The 15264-nt window shown below is 45.8% G+C and overlaps 3 protein-coding genes across 4 annotated transcripts in view; 1 reads left to right on the forward strand and 2 right to left on the reverse strand.

Moving 5' to 3' along the window:
* Window positions 1-13702, reverse strand: Ttc9c (tetratricopeptide repeat domain 9C). Its single transcript, XM_036204708.1, has 3 exons — window positions 11976-13702; window positions 5027-5209; window positions 1-619 (listed from the first exon to the last, which is right to left on the reverse strand). Exons 1-3 carry the CDS (start codon window positions 12211-12213, stop codon window positions 525-527), a joined length of 516 nt encoding a protein of 171 aa, XP_036060601.1. The 5' UTR covers window positions 12214-13702; the 3' UTR covers window positions 1-524.
* LOC118594502 (solute carrier family 22 member 19-like) overlaps window positions 1-15264 on the reverse strand; it is a 703508-nt gene that overhangs the window by 302265 nt on the left and 385979 nt on the right. The gene's annotated exons all lie outside the window — the stretch shown is intronic.
* Hnrnpul2 (heterogeneous nuclear ribonucleoprotein U like 2) overlaps window positions 12961-15264 on the forward strand; it is a 17566-nt gene continuing 15262 nt past the window's right edge. The window contains exon 1 of the mRNA XM_036204278.1: window positions 12961-14353. Coding sequence (XP_036060171.1) covers window positions 13816-14353 — 538 coding nt within the window. The 5' untranslated portion in view covers window positions 12961-13815. The remainder of the gene's footprint in view (window positions 14354-15264) is intronic.

Consider the following 15264-nt stretch of genomic DNA (forward strand, 5'->3'; position numbering starts at 1 on the left):
CCAGGGCCTTGTACATGGTAGGTAAGCAGTCTACCACTGAGCTACATCCTGAGCCCCAAACAATTCATTTCAAATCCTTAAATATACTTGGGCTCAATTTATATTCATCTAGTTTCACACACACACAATATTTCCCATGGGGGAAAACAAAGGCATCTGAGGAAACAGCAAAAAATTCCTTTCTGCCTGTCCTACCTACTTAATCCTGTGTCTCAACACCTCCAATAACATCTCATTAAATCTATGCCACACATATAGTTGATGCCACCCACAGTGGACGAATGCTTTCTGGTCTGTTTCTAAAGGCAAATAATATGGATTGCAAGCCATACAAATATACTGGGGGGAAGACAATAAAGGACACAGATAGTCTAAGTAGCAAAGGGCTTGTGCAGAACAGGAACAATAGAAATCCACCTGGGTCAGAGGTAAAGGGTGAATTTCTCTTGCCGAGGCTCAGGTTTCTCTTGATGGGTCCTTAGTGGTCCCCTTGATTTCAAGTTGAGAAGCATCTTTTTTCTTCATTAACCGAACATGCCCAGATACAGCTGCTTCTCTTTCCTATGGTAGCTGCTGAGTTCTGACTGTGTCAACTGGAGGTACCGCCGGACATTGGCATCTTCAAAGACAAAGAAAAAGGTAATTACAGATAGACCATAACGACCCAATGGACCAGAGAGCACTGGTAACACTCCCAGTTACTTTAATTCTCCAAAATCTGAATGTATCACAACTATTCCATGCAAAAATAAGTTCTATTACTTAATATGTCACTGTAAACTCCTTTTTTTTTTTTTTCTGGTTGTTCAAGACAGCCCTGGCTGTCCTGAAACTCATTCTGTAGGCCAGGCTGGTCTGAAACTCACAAAAATCTGCCTGCCTCTGCCTCCTGAGTGCTGGGACTAAAGGCGTGTGCCAACTGCACCTGGCTATTTCTTTTTATTTTTAAAGATGTAGTTTGCTGTGTTGCCCAGATTGGTCTTGAACTTACAGGGTAAGTGACCTTCTTGCCTTAGCCTCTCATAATAGTTGGGACTATAGATGTGTGCCATTGTGCCCACTTAAGTGGCATTTCATCTGTATACTTGAAGTCAAGAAACAAAAACAAATGGCCCAGGGCTGGAGAGATGGCTCAGAGGTTAAGAGCACTGACTGCTCTTCCAGAGGTCCTGAGGTCAATTTCCAGCACCCCATGGTGGCTCACAACCATCTGTAACGAGATCTGGCGCCCTCTTGTGGCCTGCAGTCATACATGCTGTATACATAATAAATAAATAAATCTAAAAAACCAAAAAAACAAAAACAAATGGCTCATATGCCTTCATTAGTTCACAGTACTCATTTAAATTGGTGAAAAGTTTTGTTGTACTGTCACGTTTGAGGTTCCCTGCTACTAGCCTCCAAAAGTTGCTTTAAAAGTGAAAAAAGGAATCTGGACACAGCCTTTCATCTCAGCACTTTGAAGGCAGAAGCAGGTAGATGTCTCTGTGTTTGAGGTGATCCTGGTCTACATAATGAGTTCCAGGACAGCCAGGACCATGTAGTAAGACCCTGTCAAAAATGAAGAAAAAAAGAAAAGTAAAAACAGCCAGGCAGTGGTAGTGTAGGCCTTTAATCCCAGCACTCAGGAGGCAGAGGCAATGAGTTTGAGGCCAGACTGGTCTACAGAGCAAGTTCTAGGACAGCCAGGTTTACATAGATAAACCCTGTCTTGGAAAACAAACAAACAAAAAACAATAAATAAACAAAGAAAGAAAAGAAAAAAAAAGAAGACACAATATTCAATGTTAAACCAACCAACACAGAAATGAACCTGCCATCTGCTTCAGTTTCCTTTCTGTCCTGAAAGTCAAGTGCAAAATCTGAAATTCTCCCAGGCAGTGGCTTCTTTTTCTAGGTCACACTCGAGTTAGCTGAGCTTTAAAAGATAAGGTAATAGCTAAGTCAAGGGCCAGCTCCTGTCTGGAGATGATGATCCAGTTCATTCACGGGATCCATTGACACACTTTTTAAAAGGTAGGGAGTTTAAAACAAAGTTCCTAAACTGGGTACTATGGCACATATCTGTAACATCAGCACTCGGGAAATAGAGGGGAGGAGATCAGAAGTTCAAGGCCAGCCTGTGCTACAAATTGAGCTTGAAATGAGTCTGAGCTACCTGAGACTGTCTCCAAAAATTGGACAGAAAAAAAAAAGAAGAAAAAATAAGTTCCTAAAATTTCCATTATGGTGACACACACACCTATAAACTCAGTACTCAGAAGGCCAAGGCAGGTGAATTTGTTTAACTGTGTAAAGTGTGCTGTATTTGTTTAATGTGGTAAAGATGTGCTGTATTTGCTTATGTTGTGGAATATTTAACTCTGCAGAGATGTGCTGCATTTGTTTAACTGTGTAAAGATGTGTTGCTGTTTCACCTGCCTGCCTAAGGCACCTGACTGGTCCAGTAAAAAGCTGAACAGCCAGTACCGAGGGAAGAGGTATAGGTGAGGCTTCGGGCAGGGAGAGTAAGTAAGAGGAGGAACTGAGGGGCTGGGGGTTTAGCTCACTGGTAGAGTGCTTACCTGGCAAGCACAAGGCCCTGGGTTCGATCCTTAGCTCAAAAAAAAAAAAAAAAAAGGAGGAATTGAGGCTCTGAAGAAGAGATGCCAGGGGCTGGCCAGCCAGAAATGGAGGAAGCAATAAGAGTGAAAGAAAGGGGAAAGGCCCCGAGGCAAAGCAGAAATGAAGAGAAACAGTTAAATTAAGTTAAAAGAGCTCAGGGGACAAGCCTAAGTTAAGGCTGAGCATTCATAATTAATAATAAGTCTCTGTGTCTTTATTTTGGGAGCTGGTTGGTAGACCAAAGAAAATTCCAACTATATGGGTACAGCACTGAGTAGGTACAATGTCCTGAGTATGGTTCCCAGCAAAAAAAAGTAGGGAAGTTGTCCGTGCCCCCCCCCCCCCCCCCCCCCCCCCCCCGCACGGTTTTTATTGGTGCCTGTCTTGGATCTGGCTCTATAGACCAGACTGGCCTCAAATTGACAGAGATCCGCCTGGCTCTGTCTCCTGAGTGCCTAGCAAGGGTGGTTTTTTATATACACAGAATAAACAAGCTGGGATGTCACAGGGGTAGAGCATCTGCAGGGCAGAAACAGGCTTATATATACATGACCTACTGACTTAGAGAGCTGGTATAGGGGATATGAATACATAAGCCTGTTTAAACATCAAAGTTCCTAAGGATACAGACAGAACTGAGAGTCGCTTTCCTGTGGATGAGGTGGTAAGCTCCTATAATCCTAGTATTCCTCGGGAGGCTGGCACTGGGGATGCAGTTGCAGGCCACACAGGGCTACAAAGGAGAACCCTGTCTCAAAAAAACAAAACTACAGACCAGCAAAATGTCCCAGTAGGTAAAGGCACTTGCTGCCCAGCCAAGCTGACAAGTAGAGGGTGTCTATTCCCAGAACCCACACAGTGGCAGGAAGCAGCTTCTACAAGCTGTCCTTTGGATTCCACATGTGCTGGGGCCTGCAACCCCACCACACACAAAATAAGTAAAAAACAAAAACAAAATCAAAACCCTTAAAAACACCACAGAAGTAGAACACTTGTTCGTGTGCACATTTTTTTATACATGTTTTTTGTTTTTTGTTTTTTTGAGATAAGGTTTCTCTAACAGTCCTGGCTGTGTTGTCCTGGAACTCACTCTATAGCCCAGGCTGGCCTCCAACTCACAGAGACCCACCTGCCTCTGTCTCCCTAGTGCTGGGATTAAAGATGTGCGCCACCACCACTCAGCTCACTTTCTTAAATATTTGAATGTTACCTGTTTTTTAAAATAGTATTTTATTAAATCTTTGAGAATTTTACAATGCATTTAATCACATTCAAACCCCTCCTACCCACCCTGCACTCTCCCTCTCCAACTCCCTCCCCACCCAAGTTTAAGCTTTGTCGTCTTCTTCCAACCCCACCTAGTCTAGTTTGTGTTGCTCTTGGGACTGGGGCCTGCTCTGGAGTGTAGATGGCCTACAAGGGGGTCACATCATTCAAGAAAACGAACTCTCCCTCCCTAACAGCTATCAAATGCCAACAGCTCCTCAGCTAGGAAGTTCTTTTCTTCTTTTTCTTTTTGTTTGTTTTCCAAGACATCGTTTCTCTGTGTAGCTCTGGCTGTCCTAGAACTCACTCTGTAGCCCAGGCTGGCCTAGAACTCAGAGATCCTCCTGCCTCTGCCTCCCAAGTGCTTGGATCAAAGGCATGTGCCTCAGCTAGGAATTTCATGACCACTTTCCCTGCTACCTCTTGGGATTTTTATCTGGCTTGTATCTATTTTTTAAAAAGTTAAAAACTGGGGCCAAAGAGACGTCTGAGCTGTTAAGAACACTTGTCACTCTTGCAGAGGACCTGCGTTCAGTTCTCGCACCCACATGGGGTCTTGCTACAGGCCCAAAGGCACCAGGCAGATGTGTGGTGCACAGATACACTATCAGAATACAGTCCAAGAACAGAATCATGTGAAGGGAATTCTCAGTGCTTGTGAGAAAACTCCAAGAAAACAAAACCAGAGTCTTGTGATCTCAGTTTATTCAGAAATATGGAATTGTTCTTGGAATGTGCTTTTGTGCCCCTCCCAGGTATGAGTTTCCTTCACATTATTCATTACAGCAGGCTGCTGTTACTTCTTTATATGCCTCTTTATATTAAAAAACATGTTTTTGCTTGTCCTTGTGATTGAACACTTTGCTCATGTGATTCTTCTTAACCCTCAGAGTATAAATTGTCTGATACTCTGGATACAGTTAGTTATTGCATGAGATTTTAGTCCACCTCTTTTTTTTTTTTTTTTTTTTTTTCTGAGACAGGGTTTCTCTGTATAGCTTTGCGCCTTTCCTGGAACTCACTTGGTAGCCCAGGCTGGCCTCGAACTCACAGAGATCTGCCTGACTCTGCCTCCCGAGTGCTGGGATTACAGGTGTGCACCTCATTTCTTTATACTGATTAACAACAGAACCACCTTGATGTCCCCCTCACTCACCTTTAGGTTGCCTGTTGACAGCAGCCAGCAGGTAGTGCCGAGCCTGGTCATAATCCTGCAGATGGAAGAAGGCTACTCCAGCCCGATATAAGGCCTTGGCATTTTCAGGTTGTCGTTCTAGGACTTTCTGACTATATTCCCTCACTCGTTCGTAGTTCACTGGCTCCATCTGGAGGAGACAGGCTAATGGATCAAGTGAAAGGGAGAGAGAAGGAGGGCTTACAGGAGAGTCCACCAGCCGGCTTCAGGCATTCCCCAGTATTCAGTTATTCAGCTAACGCCCAAGTGTCTCCCATGTCCATAACCTCGTCTAGGAAACGGAAGCTATGAAAGCTTTGACTGACAAGCTGGCTCAGGAGGTAAAGGCTCTTGCCACCAAATTTGATGACTTGTGTTTGATTGCTGGGAAGGAGAGAACTAACTCCCACAAGTTTTCCTCTGACATTCCCAACATGTGTACAATGTCATGCTTGGGCACACGGCACACACAATACATAAAGTTTATTTAATTTTATGTGTGTATATACATTTGTATCATATACATGCAGGAGCCCACGGTGGTCATAGAGGCGTCAGATGCCCTAGAACTGGAGTTACAGATGACTGTGAGCTGCTGTATAGGTGCTGAACCAAGCCCAAACCCTCTGCAAGAGTAGTAAGCACTCTTATCTGGTAAGCCATCTCTCCAGGTTCCATACTTCACATTTTTTATTCAAAGCTCTCTCAAGCATGGCATGGTGGTTCACATCTGTAATCCTAACACTTGGGAGGCAGAGGCAGGAGGATTAGGAATCCAAGGTCACCTTCAGTGTGGTGGTTTGACTACAAAGGGCCTTCATAGGCCCATCTATTTGGATGCTTAGTCACCAGAGAGTGGCACTATTTGGGAAGGACTAGGAGGTGTGTCCTTGTTGGAGGAGGTGTGTCACTGGGGGTGGACTTTGAGGTTTCAAAAGCCCATGCCAGGCCCAGTTCTCACTTTCCCTGAAGCCTGCCGATCAGGATGTAGCTCTCAGCCACAGCTCCGATGCCATGCAGGCCACCATGCTCACTGCCATCAGGACAATGGACTAAGCCTCTGAAACTGTAAGCCAGCCTCCAATCAAATGCTTCCCATTTTAAGAGTTGCCTTGGTCACAGTGTCTTTTCACAGCAATAGAACAGTGAGTAACACTTGGCCGCAGAGGAAATTCAAGGCCGGTCTAGGCTACTATACGAGACCCTTTCTCACAGTCCCCCTACCCGCTGCCTCCCCTCTCTTTGGAGCTGGGGATCAGATGAAACTCTTCACTGTGTCTCTTCTACCCAGTGCTGTGTCCTCACTTCTTGGTCTCATCACAGTTCTTACACTGTTAATGCCTGCCATTATGTGAGGGAAGAGCAAGCTATGTTGACTATGTTCTATCTCTTCACCCACATACAAAATCAGTGATCATCTCCATTTAATGGATAAAAAGGATCCAGGCTCAGATAAGCAACTTGCCCAAGATCTCAGAGCTTGTAAGAGAAATGAGCATGAAATCTAAACCAAGTCCTGGTCAATCTTTGTTTTTTATTTCTCAATGTTCTGAGATGGGGGCAGGGATCTCATCTGAATTCACTATATACTGGAAGATGATGGTCTTCTTGTTTCCACATATCCAGCCAGTAGAATTACAGGCAGCATCAACACACCCAGGTTGGGTTTGGTTGAGTCAGTATGGTGGTTTAAATAAGAATGGCTCCCACAGGCTCATATATTTAAATGCTTAGGGGTGTCACTATTTGAAAGGATTAGATGTGGCCTTGTTGGAGGAAGTGTGTCACTGGGGGTGGGGTTTGAGGTTTCAAAAGCCCAAACCAGGCCCAGTGGCTCTCTCTTTCTGCTGCCTTTGAATCCAGAAACAGAACTCTCAGCTCCTTCCCAGCACCGTGTCTGCCTGCATTTCACCGTGCTCCCCATGATGATGACAATGGACTTAAACCTCTGAAACTGTAAACCAGCTCCAATTAAATGTTTTCCTTTATAAGAGTTGCTGTGGTCACGGTGTCTCTTCCCAGCAATAGAACACTGACTAAGACAGTCAAGTTCTTACTTTGTAGCTCAGAAGTCCTGAAGCTTAGTCTGTATCCCAGGATGGCCTCAAACTCCTGTTGTTCCTCCTGCCCCAAGCTTCCAAGTACTGGGATTACAGTTCTGTGCCACCATACCAACCTCATTTCCAACAACATATTAATTCACTATTCTCTTGGCTGATTAATGGAACGCAGAATAAATCTTGGTTAGGAAGCAATGTTCAAGACACTGTTCTGCCTTAAAAAAGGGTTGTAGCTCAGCAGACTGATTGATTGCCTGGCATACTTGAGTCTCTTGAGTTCAATCTCCATCATCACCAAAAATAAAAGTAAAGTAGGTGGAGTGATGGTTCAGTGGTTAAGAGCACATATTGCTTTTGTAGAGGACCCAAGTTTGGTTTCAAGCACCCACACTGGATGGCTCACAACCACCTGTAACTACAGCTCCAGGGAATTTGATGCCTTTTTCTGGACATCAAAGACATCTGCCTTGACATGAACACATACCCATAAAAACACATACACAGAGACACATAATTAAAATAAAATAAATAGCTGGATTCTGGTGGTACACACCTTTAACTCAAGAGGCAAGGGCAGGCAGATCTCTGAGTTTGAGGCCAACCTGTTCTACAGAGTGAGTTCCAGGACAGCCAGAGCTACACAGAGAGACCCTGCCTTAAAACTCTGCCCCCCAAAATAAATAAACGATGTTTTAAGTTTAAAAAAAAAGAGGGGGAAGATATATCCTATTTCACAGCTATTGGAATTATATTAAAGTTAAATCATGCTCAGATGGCTGAGATTCAGGTATAATGAAGCCAATAACAAGCTTGGACTAGGCTTGCATCCCTGCTATTAACATCCCCACACCAAGCAGGCTTTACATGAGGTATGCACCATAGGTCAATTAATCCAGCATTTTCAACTGATAACTATTTATCTAGCACTAACTATGCTCAAACATTAAACTAAGGAGTAAAAAGGAAAGGAAGGCATCTTGATGATAATTTTAAAACGATATATATATATTCTTATGTGTACGAGTGTTTTGCCTATGTTTATGTATGTGAACTATGTATGTGCCTGAGGGGGTGAGAAGGGAGTGTTATATCCTTTGGAACTGGACACAGATGGCTGTAAATCACCATGTGGGTACTGGGAATTAAACTCTGATTCTCTGCTAGAGTAGCCAGTGTTCCTAACTATTGGGCCATCTCTCTAGCCTTGTTTATTCTAAATAATAACACACACCCAAGTTTGATGGGAGATGTGCTGAAACAGATTTCAATAGAAATACCTTTCGGTAATGCTGGCCATTATGGGGTGGGGGTTTCGTTGAGGTAGGAAACATAGAAACAACCCACAAAACAGAGGAAATTCCTTTTATAGATTTTAGAAGACTGAGATCTTTGAGCTTAGAGAGGGATCTGAGTTTAACAGCTTAGTAAACAATACAAGGTAAGGTATAAAGCACTAATCGATAGTCCCACTCTACCTTTGGGCCCCGGCTAGGCGGCCGGACTTTAGCAGCTTAGGGAAAGTACTCTAGGATATAAAGTTTGACTGATCTCCACAGGGGCAGCAACTGAGATCAAGCAATGATTAAATAATGCCAGGGGTCCCTAAGTGGAAGGGATACACACACAAATGAAACTTTAAAGATACTTTGAAGAAAACAAACATGCTGGAGAGTGAACAAAGTTAAACTGTTGCCTGGTTACTGAGGGCTTCTCTAAGAGAGTGAATTTTATTTATGAATTTTTGGGTTTTTTTTTTTTTTGAGACAGGGTTTCTCTGTGTAGCTCTGGCTGTCCTGGAACTCACAGATCCACCTGCTCAGCCTCCCAAGTGCTGGGATTAAAGGCGTGTGCTACTACACCTGGCTCTAAGAAAGTAAATTTTAAAAACTGGGGGTCTACCTAAGCAACAGAGTGCTTGCAGCCTGCTTGCCAGTAGGACAGAACATTCTAACCCATGAGAAGAGAACTTCAAAGTCTTAAAGGCGAAAATGTGCTGGGAGATTTGTGTGTATGGAGGAGTCAGAACATGTGAGACCCTGCAGGCAAAGGCCAGAGTGGATTTTTCTCTTAAATGTGCCAAGAAGACACTGAGAGTTCTAGGCAGGACATTATTTGACTCCTTTATCTGTAAAAATGAAAATTATTATGAAGTAGCTATCAAAATTTTGGTAAAGATGAGAAAAGTTGTAAACTGCCAAAAATATCATGGGTATGTATGTATGTATGTATGTATGTATGTATGTATGTATGTATTTTTGTTTTTCGAGACAATGTTTCTCTGTGTAGCTTTGCACCTGTCCTGGAACTCACTCTGTAGCCCAGGCTGGCCTCCAACTCACAGAGATCCACCTGGCTCTGCCTCCCGAGTGGCTGGGAATAAAGGCGTGGGACACCACCGCCCGGCTTATCATGGGTATTTAATAAATGAACACTGTTAAATCAGTAGAAACGTTTTTTTTTTGGGTTTTTTTTTTTTGTTTGTTTGTTTGTTTTTTTAAGATCTTACTATGTAGGCCCATGCTAGCCTCAAATTTGTGATTCTCCCTCTTGAGGAATGGCAGAGAACAAACAAGTCAGCACACACAGTCTTTAGGAGGCACCTGTGAAGCAGCGTTCCCAGAGCTTCTAGAGTTATGAAAACAGTGCCTCCCTTAGGTCACCTGCGAAGTCAAGGCATTTAAGTGCCCATCTCTGAAACTCCATTTCTTTGATTTTGGCCAATTCCTTAGTACATTCTCTACTTTTTAACAGGGCACAGTATCTTGCAATAAGAATTTAAGCTCTGGGAATTAAGACTGGGTATAATTTTAAAGCCACTCATTGCTAGATTAATTCTAGTTTCCTTCAACTGATTTGGAAGAATTGTTGTGACACTTAACATACATCATCTCATCAATGAAACATCTACAAATCCTATGTAGCCCTTCTTTCTTAAATGGAACATCCCAGGACTGTATCAATTTCCATTTTCCAACTTATTCTCACTTGTTTAAGACAGGGTCTTACCATATGTCCCAGGCTAGCCTGGACCTCAGACTTGAAGCCACTGTGCTACTTGGACCTTCCCAGTGCTGGGATTACAGGTGTGAAGCGCCAGGCCATCTCACTTACTCTCCGCTGCAGTACTCACTGTCTGGTACACTATGCATGTCCATTGTTTCATGAGTACAGGGATTGTTATCTGTAGTGTTACACTGCTAATCCTCAGCACTTAACTGTTCGTCAGAGTTAAGTTAAAACAGCTACTGTGAGGGATGGGCTATGCACGCATTTAGTCCCAGCACTCTGGAGGCAGAGGCAAGCAAGTTCAAGGCCTTGTTGCAAAAACAAACAAACAAAACACTACCATAATTACTATTATTTGAGTCCAAAAGTATTGCTGGACACACTGGAAAAAATACTCTTAACTTTCACTATAACTAATGAGTATTGTAATTTCAAAAATTTTTAGTGCTGATATTGAAGGTTATTGGCACAGCATTTGGTTAGCATGTGCAAGGCCCCGAGTTCCACAGCTCTACTCCAACACCATATGTATATGTGCATGCAATATGTGTGTGTGTATGTGTGCATACATATTTAAGTTTGTACATAAACTTAGCCGGGCAGTGGTGGCACACGCCTTTAATCCCAGCACTCGAGAAGCAGGTGGATCTTTGTGAGTTCGAGGCCAGCATGGTCAACAGAGCGAGATCCAGGAAAGGCACCAAAACTACACAGAGAAACCCTGTCTCAAAAAACCAAACCAAACTAAAACAAACAAAACTTAAAGAGTGCTCTATAATATATGTATGTATGTGTGTGTGTGTGTGTGTGTATGTATGTATGTATATTTGCTTGTTTGCTTATTTGAGACAGGGTCTCTCTTAGAAGCTTTGGCTCTTCTGGTAATTGCTATGTACACCAGGCTGGCCTCAAACTCAGAGATCACAAAAATATTTTAAAAATACACTGCCAGATGTGGTGGCTGACACCTGTAATCTCAGCACTTGGGAGGCATAGGCAGAAAGACTGCCAGGAGTTTGGAACCAGCTTGGTCTACAAAGTAAGTTTCAAGCCAGGATGGGCTACATACAGAGTCTCAAGAAAAAGAAAAACAATTTTAAGAAGCAACCAGTAGGAAACATACAAGCTCCCGATACTATATACAGCCTCAGTTTGCACTGTTCAAATGTCTTTACTGTGCTGTATATTAAGTTTAATTAGTTCTAAGCTTGATTTGTCTATCACAGAAAAGATTAGGTTAATCCTAGCAGAACTGTTCTATCTTCATAAAAAGCCATTTGGAAATGGAAGATAGTTATCCAATGTCCCTCCCTGATTTCTACAAAAAGTTATACAATTAAGCACAAGCGATCTACACTATCTAGAGCCAGTAACTTGTTTCCCAAGTGCTAAATTCCCTTTAGACAAAGGCACTTTTGCTCTACAGAAGGCAAAATGTTCTAAAGTTAGCAACACTCCTCCAGATAAATCCATTGGCAGTCCCACCCAAATCTACTAGATCAAAGTTCTGGAGTCAGGGCCTAGGAAGTTGTATTTTCAAAAATTCTCCAGATGAGGTTTGAAAAATCCTGCCTGCTTAAGAGTTCTCTACAGATTGGAAACAGGTTTCAATTCATTGCCGAACAACCAGATGATAGCGGAGAAAATAGCGTTCACAGGGATCGATGGTCCTGTCTTCTTTGTATGTTTCTTTTTTTCTTTTTTCTTTTTTTTTTTTTTTAAAGGGATTCTCTGTGTAGCCCTGGCTGTCCTTGAACTCAGGGATCCATCTGCTTCTGCCTCTGAGCGCTAAGATTACAGGCATGCGCCACCTCGCTCCATGGTCAAGTCTAGATGCTCTACCCACCCTCCAGCCCTGTTCTTACCAGCTAGGTTGTTGTAGCAGTCTGTCTGAGTGGTGTGCAGTGTGTTTTCTTGCTCCGGCGTGAGAGCTGGGCCCTCAGGGCCTAGATTGGGTATCGGGGAAGGCAGACTTGGATCCAGACCCCGCAGCTGAAGAAGAGCTCGGTGATACCTACTCACAGCATCTCGGTACTTCCCTTCCCGGTAGCGCTGGTTCCCTTCCTCCTTGAACAGCTGAGCCTCCTGCAGGCGCTTCTCCATGACTGTTAGAATTGTTAAATGAAAGATCAACCGAGGCTGTGGTGTTGGGGTCAAAATTGTTAGTTTGGGAAGTCTACTTTGTAAGCAAAAAATTACTCTCCTTGAAGAGGCTTTGAGCTTTGATGTTTTTACTACAGTCCTATCGATCCTCCTGTTTTCAGTGTCCCAAAGTTCCGCAAAAAAAGGAATAACGTGGAGGTAGTGAAATCATAGACCAAATGATTTCCAAAAGAAGAGATCCTGGCGTTGAGTATAGACAGACTCTAGGAAGATTCAAAGGCCCAACTAAACAAACATCCGAAGTGTGTGACTGCCCGCAAAATTCGTTTCCTTCTTTCTCTGAGGCACACCCCCTGACCTGGAAGAAGATGGAGTAGGCGGGAGCAACTGAAACAAGTTATTAAGGCTTCTCTCCTTCTCAAGCTTTTTATTTGTCTTTATTCCACAAGCATTTGTCGAAGTCTCTGCTGTTAACTGGGGGACCGAAGTGAATGAAGCCTGAGCCTCCAGTCCGCAGGCGAGGCAGAAGAGGCTGTATGCACTCGCAAGCCCAACAACTGCACGACTGCAGTGGCCCAAGCCCGGAAGTCTCCTCCAGCTTGTTAGTTTTAAGGGACAGTGCACCGACAGGAAAAGACCCGGCCAGCCAGCAGTTTAGCATCTAATAGGGCGCGCGCATTGCGTCACACCACCCAATCAGAAACAAGTCCAGAAAAGTAATCCCGCAGAAACGACCCCGCCTCCCCAGCGGACCAACCCCGGAAAAAAAAAATTCCCGGCCACTTCTCCAATAGGAAAAAACGCCGCACGATATCGGATGACCAATCAGACCAAGAGACTACGATTCAAGATGACCAATAAGGGAGGCGAAGGGCGGGGTTGGCGCTTCTGTTGCTGGGTAGAAGTTTAAGCACAGTAAAAGAGGCCGGGGATTGCTCGTTCTTCCTTGGTACTGAAAAGCCCTTTGAGCTACGAAAACAGCTGCTTTGCACCATCCAACCCTCCGGCTTGTCTTCGTTTATCACTCTAAGAAGATGCCGTGAAAGAATTAGCAAGTAAGATCTACGGTGCCTCGGCAATTGGGAGCGAGCAGGAAGTAAGAGTATTGACAGGTGGGCGGGGCTCCGGTGCGACTGCGCAGATCCTACAACTGAAGTACTGAAAGACGGGCGCACACACGCTTCCGTGCTACGAGGCACTTGAGTCGCAGCCAGCCTTGCCGGCTCGGGCGTCCTTGCGGCTGCGCAGTTACGACGCCTCCGGTGATTGGCCCGGATCTCGGAGGGGAGGGAGGAGAAGTGAGGGAACTCCGTCGTCCTCGGCGCGCACTCGCCCCGCGGTCGAGAACCGAGTACCTAGGCGGCTACTCCTCATTGCCTTGTTTTGGTCTCGGTGAGCCGAAAGGGGCAGGGCAGAAGGAAGGCGACGCCAACACGCCGCGGGGATAGCGCGGACTCTGCCGCTTCCTGCGTGCGCTCACTAGCGCGGGCTCAGTGCTGGCGCGGGAGGCGGAGGCGGGCGGCGGCGGCGCCTGCGCGGTCGGGCTCGGTCGGCAGTTCGCAGGGGAGGAGGCGGCGGGAGGCGGAGGAGGCGGCGGCGGCGATGGAGGTGAAGCGGCTGAAAGTGACCGAGCTGCGGTCGGAGCTGCAGCGGCGGGGCCTTGATTCGCGCGGCCTCAAGATGGATCTGGCGCAGCGGCTTCAGGAGGCGCTAGATGCTGAGATGCTGGAGGACGAGGCCGGCGTTGGCGGGGCCGGGGCCGGGCCCGGCGGGGCCTGCAAGGCGGAGCCTCGGCCTGTGGCCGCGTCGGGCGGAGGCCCGGGCGGGGACGACGACGACGAGGACGACGACGACGAGGACGACGAGGAGGCGCTGCTGGAGGACGAAGACGAGGAGCCACCTCCCGCTCAAGCTTTGGGCCAGGCCGCGCAGCCGCCTCCGGAGCCCCCGGAGGCGTCAGCCATGGAGGCCGAACCCGAATCTTCCGACACTCCGGCGGAGGCCACGGCCGGGTCAGGTGGGGTAAACGGTGGTGAAGAGCATGACGCCGGCAAGGGGGAGGAAGACGGGCCGGAGGAACGGAGCGGGGATGAGACGCCGGGATCCGAGGCACCGGGTGACAAGGCCACAGAGGAACAAGGTGAGCAGCTCGCTGCAGAGCCAGGCTCCAAGCTGCCGGGTGCGTTTCTGATCCAGCACCCCACCCTGCACCGCGCGATCGGATGCCTTATTTCCACTTGCCCGAAAGTGCACGGTTCCCGTGGCTGTTTGGGATTCCCCAGGGAACGTGGTTTTCATCCACTGCCCATCTTTTTTGTGTGTGTGTTTGGGTGCCTTGTGGCTCTGTTTGCAGGAGGGATGGTCCTGCCTAACGTGGTTCCTTGGTGTTAGTGGATGGAAGTGTATGGTGTGCGTGCGTGTGTGTGCGCGCGTTTGTGTGCGTGTTGTGTGTGTGTGTGTGTGTGTGTGTGTGTGTGTGTGTTGTGTACTGCTTTCAAGCTACCTGTGGATCAGTCTTCCCCTTTAGCAGAAGAACTTTAGCGGAACATATGCTGAGAAATTGGCGAACTGCAAGTATCAGTTAGAAGCTGAGGCCTTCGGCCTACCTGCTAGTTAATTGCTTACCGTAAAATTGATAAGCAATAAACAGTCTGTGAAATGTTGCTCTGTCAAACCCACGTTAGAACTTAAGCCTCACAGAGCCTCTGCATAGCCAACCTTTCTCCTTCCTGCTTCCGCTGTAGGAGACAGTGTCTAGAGTGAGCCTGTTGGGTTTAATCATTAACTATCAAAGAGAAAGTCTTTGGTAACTTTTAGTAGCATGTTAGTTGCTTGAATGGGGCTTTTTGCTTGTCTTTATATTTCAATTCTCCTTCCAAGTCAATAAATGAGCGTATTTATAGACTTTTTTTACGCTGGTGCCTTTAAGGCTCCTGATTTCCTGAGCTGAAATGATTGAGGGGTTCTAGTGGGTCAGTTGAGTAACCTGGTAGAAAATGTGTAGAGACTCCCCCCAGGAGCCAGTGACCTTTCTCCTTTCTTTTGAAATGC

Source organism: Onychomys torridus, chromosome 1 (assembly GCF_903995425.1).
Source record: "Onychomys torridus chromosome 1, mOncTor1.1, whole genome shotgun sequence".
Lineage (NCBI taxonomy): Eukaryota > Metazoa > Chordata > Mammalia > Rodentia > Cricetidae > Onychomys > Onychomys torridus.